The sequence below is a fragment of the Sprattus sprattus genome, assembly GCF_963457725.1.
Source record: "Sprattus sprattus genome assembly, chromosome: 19".
In the NCBI taxonomy this organism is placed as follows: Eukaryota; Metazoa; Chordata; class Actinopteri; order Clupeiformes; family Clupeidae; genus Sprattus; species Sprattus sprattus.
In genome coordinates this window covers 25,355,711-25,363,834 of record NC_137917.1, presented here as the reverse complement: position 1 = coordinate 25,363,834, position 8,124 = coordinate 25,355,711, and the positions used below count along the sequence as shown (strand labels likewise).

General features: G+C 39.0%; 1 protein-coding gene across 1 annotated transcript; it reads right to left on the bottom strand.

Annotated features, from left to right (window-relative positions):
• Positions 1-491: 491 nt before the first annotated feature.
• Positions 492-7,007, bottom strand: LOC308380708 (uncharacterized protein; the record flags this gene model as incomplete). The annotated part of the gene is made up of 6 exons (XM_080858113.1): positions 492-718; positions 943-1,065; positions 3,048-3,188; positions 3,407-3,526; positions 4,047-4,185; positions 6,984-7,007. The coding sequence occupies 6 exons, from the start codon at positions 7,005-7,007 to the stop codon at positions 492-494; spliced, it is 774 nt and encodes a 257-aa protein (XP_080714239.1).
• Between the last annotated feature and the right edge of the window lie 1,117 nt (positions 7,008-8,124).

Below are 8,124 nucleotides of genomic sequence, written 5' to 3'. Positions count from 1 at the left end.
ACACACACACACACACACACACACACACACACACACACACACACTCACACACACACACTTTCCCTCTCTCACTGGTAATTATAAGGGGAAACTTTCAATTGAAACCCATTAACTATTCAGGTCAGTTCAAAGTTCGCATAAAATGAACAATCACACCACATGCAAATTGTTCATTGATTCAATTAAAGGGAAACTTTGGGATTTTTAAACCTATGCCCTAGCAAGATGTGACTTGAGGGTCCTGAAATGTTCATCCTGAACAAAGAGATTGCTTATTGACAACTTGTACTCTTCTTAAGTCGATTCAAATATTTGAGAAAGATAAAGTGATATAAATGTGTCCAGTAGTTATTTTAATAGTTGCTGAAATATTCAGAACACATGAATGAAAACAAACACGGTAACACATGAATTAACAGCCATAAACTAGTTTTGTGTTGAAAATAGCAGCCCATCTCCAAGCAGAGGAGTCACCCTGAGATGAAGCCAGCTCAGTGGAAGAGCAGAACAGAGCCCAGGGGCCACAGCAGGAACAGGACACTGTGTGTAGCACTCCAGCCACTGTTGGTGTTGCACAGATCCCCCTCACAGCAGGACCATCTTAGTGAGTAAGTCAGGCGTCCCTCCTCCAAGCCCAGCAGCTTTGAAAGTGCTCCAGAGCAGACATTTCTGGTGGCACAGCCCTTTGAGGTAGTACTGTTCCCGTCAGGTCCCCCAACTAATGGTGGAAGGGAAAAACAGAAGAGAGAGAGAGTTAGAAACAATAATGTATCAATACATAAAAATAAAGCAATAGATTACATAACTAAAGTTATACTTTTCCACTCTTACAGTGTAACATACCCTAGACTGGTATGCTCTTCTACTGTGTAGAATAATATTTTGCCTTTTTGTTCAAAATACATAGTACTGCACACACCACACTCCAACAAATAAACACACCTGTTACAGAGAAACAAAGATCCTCATCACCGGCACATTTAATCTTTGATGAGCAGCCCGTCACAGCTGGGGACAAGTGACAGCCGAAACACTGCCTCCCATTGGCCATGTCATTTTCTGCAGCTGAAAGATAAACCATGCTCTCATTTTCAGCTTTGTAGAATTTCTATTATTTTATCCAAAATGGGCAGGAAGAATTGATTTGGGCATTAGATTAAGAAGACAATGACTTTCTACTTATTAAAAGGTGAGTCCGTGATTCTGGTGAAAGGTTGGTGATATTTTAGCTCAACAGCCAAATAACACAGTGAGTGGCTATGACTGTATGGCTTGATTGGTTTGTTTGCTTACTTCCATGGTGGCTACACGCTGTGTTATTTGGCAACCCAGGCTGTTTATAATGGTTCTGTAGAAATGGGCAAAGGGCGGAGTCACACAGGCCAGAACACAAACAAAAGTTCCACTCCGGAACGGAACTTTTTCGCTTCGCGTCGTGCTTAACAACTCCCCTTACCTGTTCTAAAATCAGCGCAAACCACGGCCTCTTGGGGCTTATTGCTTAAATATACTGGCTGTAGCATTGTTGTCGGACAGTTTTGCAGTTTTGCACGTTTACTTTATCTCTGATGACATTTCATGTTTATTTTATGATTCAGTAAGAACAGATAGCTGAGACCATTAGCACTCAAATGGCTTTTTTGAGGATTCAGGCTCTCCTGCATGCATTTGAACTCCTTCCCTCCAGATGGCATTAATTTGACACCATTTGCAAACAAACAGAATGTGATTAATAAATATCCAACAATTTGCAAATATGCACACCATGTTTTTACAACTATAATACACTCCTCTCAAACAAACACAATGGGCCTTATTCTCAAACGCAGTTCAAGAAGAATTTAAGAAGGAATTTCTTCTGAACTCCACTGAACTTCAAAATAATTTCTGAACATGAAATAGTAGTCGTAAATCGCCCAGAGTTTTCTTCAATGTAATTCCTCCTAAAAACAACAGATGCCCCACAGGCCCTCCCTGAGTTATAAGGGTTAAGGGCTGAATTTGTGAGAAATAGTTGGTGATTGTGTTCACATCAACTCTACAGACATCCTCGGATTTAAATGATTATAATAAATGCAAATGTAAGTGAATAAATAAAAAAGCACTTAACTCAATCGCGTTGATATAGACATAGTGGAATAGAATAGACACATCTACATCCTGCAATTGTACCTCCACCTCTGCACCGGTGAAGTTAGATCTGTGTGCTAGCGGGGCACGAGAATGTGTGCCAATTTTAGAATCCTCATTCGGGGAGCATTGCAGAGAACATTTCAGCTGTGGAAGAACCCATTTTCCGGGCGCTCATGAATGAGGCGGAGATTTATTTTTCTACGTTTTTGTAAACGTGAAAGTTGCTCGAATAAACCTTTATCGCGTGTGAGTTTTGGCACTAGCCTGACGCCATAGAAGACCACAAATTTCAAACATTGAGTCTCTGAGGTTCGAGTATTGGGGATTAGTAATGGATGTCTGGAAAGCCTTTTTAAAAGATGTCGGTCACATGGATGTTGACACAGCAGGTTATGTTTTTCAAAATTGGAGAGGACAAACACAGAAAGCACAAACCAAAGAGGGATGGAGACCGTGCAGCGTGCAAAATCAGTGCAAAGTGTGTATAAAAATAAGACAAATCAACTTTCTTGTTTTCTAGTTACATGACCCACCAGCCATTTCATCAATGGAATGTAGCTGCTGTTTTGGTGGCTTGCAACTCATACATGTTGAAAAACTGTGCCAAACATTATCCACAAATGTTGTGGATGCTATGTACTTGTAGAAAAGATGTGTTGCACTTGAAAAACAGATTATACAGACATACAAAACATGGTTTATGTATTAGACGTGTCTTGCATTTCCAAAGCATTTTGTATTTGTTTTAGAGGTGTGTTTTGTGTTTGTAAAACATGGTGTGCAATCGTTAGACATATAAATCACATTCTGCTTGTTTGCAAATCGTGGGGTATTCGTAAATCTTTTTTCTCACTAAATTGATCCTTCCTGAACAATAGATTCATCATTAGATTTCGTCAGCACAAAATAATTACCTGGAGAACTTTTGATGTTGCAGTTGTCTGTGTTACAGCACAAGGAGCTCAGTGTGACCCTAGAGACTCCTGTGTTCAGGGAACCATCGACACATTGTGCAGATGGGATGCATCTTTTGGATTCTCTAACATTTGAATCCTCTGCAAGCAAACAACAACAAAAAAGATGTAGTCACGAGGAAAACACAAACCCATAATCCAATTGATGGACCGATAGAAACCACAAAAAAAAGAAAACAAATCTAGACCTCAATATAAGAAAGTGAAGCGTCTCTTTTTATCTTCAGTAGAAACTTTGTTTGAAAAAATGTATTCAATCAACTGTCAGTGTTTGTCAAGTGAAGAGTAAATGTTCTCACCTGGAGTAGTTCTTATTTCTGTGATGCTGGCACACATGTCAACCAGTGCCGGACACTTCTGTGAGTCTCCAAAGCAAGGTCCAGATGCATTACGGCACGTGGTGCACTTCAGTCCTTTTGCTAGGGATGGTTAAAGTTTCAGTTGAAATTGAAGTTCGTTTGTTCAAAACAACTTATACATTGACTGTAATAGAGATTAGTGAGGGGAACATCAGAAACTGGAATGCTGACTTAAAACGTATTTACACATCTGAGTCACTGACACACACAAGTATCTGCCTTGATAGTTATTCAGGATATTGAAGAGTTACCGTGCCATTGTAAAGTCAAGGTCAACCCAAAATCTTCCAGCTTTTGATAGATTACATACTGTATTATTAAAGATTGAATAATATTGTTAACTACAATACCTACTTACATAGTAGTCCTAAAATATATGACCAGAATGCAATTGTATTTTGACAATGAATGTATTGGAAGATTGTACTCTATGAAAAGCTGCTGATTTTGCCACTTTGAATTTTATAATGGAAAATGTACTAAATATGCTCAATGTGTTAAATGAACAAGGAATTAGTGTGTTTTGCCCCTGACACATTTCAACAGATAACTTCATTTTCAGATGACATAATCTTCTTACCTTGAGACACAAGCAGGCACATCACAACAAAAATGACTTTAATCACCATCTTGATGGTTAATAGTTCAACGCACATGTGTTGGCCTATATATTGGTCTCTTCGTGTCAGTCGGCACGTGTCCTGAGTGAGCGAGTGCGTCTGCGTTAGTGAGCGCACGTGTGTACGTGTGCATGTGTGCGTGTGATATGGTCAGCAGGTTTCACTAACTAAGTGAGAAACATCAAGATAACACATCTGACCACTCCCTTTGAGTTTTAAAGGGGAAGCTAGAAGCGTCAGAAATTAGTCATGCTACTACTTAAATGCTTTCAGTTTCTTTCAAAGGACCATTTTTACTCTCAGTTCTTATATGATTTGGTTGTTTGTTTCTAGGTCTGTGGCATTTTCCTTATCTTGTAAATGCAGTAGCTGCAGCCTCTGCTTCAATGCTCATATCTTGCAGATAACACTATGGAGCGATGTCTACTGTCTATTGTACTGGTGTTCTTCAAATCCATCATGTGGGGTGTTGTAGAATCTGCTTTTGTCTGTAACCTTATGCCAAATAAATGCCTAATGCCAAATGCCATAGCCAATGGAGCAACATTTTATTAGCATCCAAATGGTTATTGAGGGCCCCGGCCTTGCTGTCTGCACTCCTTATACAAACGCGGCTTCACACCTATCACACCCAAGACAAGTTTCTGTCCACCCCCTGCAGATTTTCTGTCTTTTTTGTTATTTTGGCTTTGTTTGTCCCCCTTATTTATTTTATTTTCTCCCAACTCTGGTGCCTTGACTGTAAAGTACTCTTGATGTGTTCAGATACTATATGCAAATACAAGCTGTTCATTAGTGGATCAAATGTATTCTTTTTTTCTTATTCATATTCCTTCTCATAGTCAAGTGCTTTAATGCTCTGTTAAACCCCCATACTGTTGTTGGTTTCTTACGTGAGAGGTTCACTTGATAAGTACATATTGCCAAGAATCCCAAGGTCACCAAACACCTCATATCCATTTAGAAGAATATGAATAAGAAAAAATACATTTGATGGATTTGAAGAACACCAGTACAATAGACAGTAGACATCGCTCCATCGCTGGTCGATTTAGGCCTACTACTGCCTATAATAATCAGCTACCTCTATTTATGTGACGGTGACATGACGTCATACAAAATTGCCCCACCAGAAATGTGAAGCTAAAATCGCCACTGCCCCGTGCCAATTCTGGCCAGCCAGCGATATCTTTTGGCCCGTCCGATTATTCCGATCGTAGCCGAGTTTTTGGTAGACAGGCTCACAAATTAGGCAAGCTGTTGCTAAGCAGAAAAGAGAGAGAACACCAGGGCACCATGATTTGCATTCTTAATTTCACCACTGACTCGTCTTTTACTTAACTTCAACCCGAAATAAGTGTTGCAACAAGATTATTGCATCAGAACGAAATAAAAAAACATCTAGGTTTATGTTTTGCAAACCGCAACAACTTCGTTGCATACAGACTTTCCATTACTGAAACCGGGTAAGATAAACGCAAAATTGTCTTTCCGTTCCCCTTTATAGACTCTGTTTTGTTTGTCAAATTTCCTCTTCAGACTTTTTGACAAAGACATCTTTCCCATCATATTATTTCCTAACTTCTCTCTGCACGCTATTTTCCCACCTCTAGATTTAAGCAAAAAGCGCAACTGCATACGGAAAGCGAAATGAGCCAAACCTATTGCCACTAGCAGATGTTTAAATATCATCCGCCTCCCTGCTGTTTGAAATATCTTGGTCACACAAAGCCTACAATAGCATAGCAGCCTACATTAAATACGTTGTTTTCATTTCTTTGACTGTTTGTTTAATTTCCTGATTATTTTATTTATTTATTTTGTTTTGCAGTGATCAAATCACATCAAGCCTTCACCTTGCCTATGTCTGAGGTCTGTTCTAATCCGGGGAATCCGTGACTTCAGGGATACCATGCATCGGGCTACTTTAAAGAAATGTTAAACTTAAACAATCAAATAAGACTAACTACCGGGTTTTAACGTCGCAAACAGCTTAGTTGATTGCAGAAACAGACTCAGGTGTGATATTTGCTCTTACGGTGAGCTAAGGTGGCTTAATTTAGATGCACCTGTCCAGGGAGTGCCAATACTCACTGGTTTTATTATGCATTCCCTATTCATGCATGCTACATATCACTGCTGCTCTTGCTTTTTACGCATCAGGTTTTCCCTGTCTAGGGATATCCCATATAGTCAGTTGAACAGACAAACAAGTCACTCGTATTACACTAATGAATACCTGTTATCCACTGTTTCCGGTTGATCCTATAGCCAGCTTGACAGGCCTCATTCACCTGTCCCGTTCTGCTGGGGTCCTGCTCGCATCGACTGCACCAAACAGCCAACATTTAGTTCCCAGAATTATTACAAGAATAGGGAATTTGAAATAGATCTTCAACAGTAGCCTATAGAAAGACTGAACTTCTCTTTTACATACTGCTAAATATATTTAATACATTTATTGAAACAGAGGTCAGAGGTCAAAATGCACTATGAGGCCAGAATTCTGTCTTGATGGGAAACATAGCTTATACTTGTGGTACTACTGGGTGAACCGAGAGAATGAGATTCTGATTTTAAAACCAATGGTAATGTTTCACTTTTACTACACCCTGACTACCAAATAGCCTACAGATTGCAAACAATTTAAACTAGTCTACAGGATAGGCTAATCATTGCATAATTCAAGCCACATCCTGGATTTGAATCGAGTAACCGCAGAAATACTTTTAGCCTAGCTGTTAATTATGTTATTCTAATGACAATGTAAATATTATAATGTGTGTAATTTCAATATGAAACATGTATAAATGTGTGTTTTCATTCATGAACCGAGACATAAGGTCATGGGACCAATTTAACATTTGGTCCTTCAGCCATTTATATAAAGCACTTACATATGTTCCCACATTTGTTTCCATTGCTCAAAACAGGGGGTGTATAATACAATTGTTATGTGAAATATAGTCAATTTTGGACACACATCTTCCACATTTATCACTAACTGTTAATTTCATGTGAAAATGGAAAGCAGCCTATAAGTAAGATGTCAGATTGTAATTTGCAATGTTGCTGATCATACCTTTTCATTAATCGTGAAATCATGAATTGTTATTTTAAAGAAAAAGTCTGACAATAAAATCTCTCTTGTTCCATATGTAGAGAATGAATGCTGGGTATTGTAGTAGTAGTAATGTGTGGGATGGCGGAAGGTGTTCCTAGTGCACGCTGGGAAATGAATGCTTCGATTGGGCTCCGCCTCTTCCTCTTACTTCAGGAAGAGGAGGGGAAACTAGGAAATGGGAACTAATACAAATATTCTGCTTAACTTTGGGATTCAAGGGTACAATTGTGAAAAGGACTGCTCGTGCAGTAAGCACATGTCATCAGATGTTTGACGTTTTTCTGGTAATTCATTCAACAATCCGTACTCCTCATTTGACTAGTGCAATTGACGTATCAGCACACGTTCTTCAAATCGTCATCGTGCTGAGTAGCCTACTGTTATGCACGATAGACGAGGAAAAATGGCTAACATGTTTTCTTGTTTGTCGCTCTGAGTACATTTAGCTTCTACTACTGAAATGGATTGCAATGTGAAGTTGTATGGCTATGCAAATTGAATGACACACAAAGACCGCTGTAGTTGTTCGTGCGAACAAGTTAAGGTGTACAATAAAATTGCATAATGTCATCTAATGGTTTTTGGAATAGCTTTAGCTGTTATACTTTATCTCTCGTAATATAATATAATTGCAAGTGACCATCTGCAAAGTCGGTGGCCATGTGACAACTCCGGGTTGTAACAGGCAATATGTTTCCCTTAAACTTAGTTTTGAGTTTTAGTTGGCACTTCGAGCGGTGTTTAAATAAGGTCGTAACACTGACATTAAGCAGAATTGTGTTATGTTATTATTTTTGCGTGTTACGTTACTGTCATTACTTTCTTTACGGACACAGTTCTCATTGCATGTGGGTACATTCATTCTACGTTTATAATGAAGCACCCGTAACCTGGTTGTTTATACCGCTCTAGGT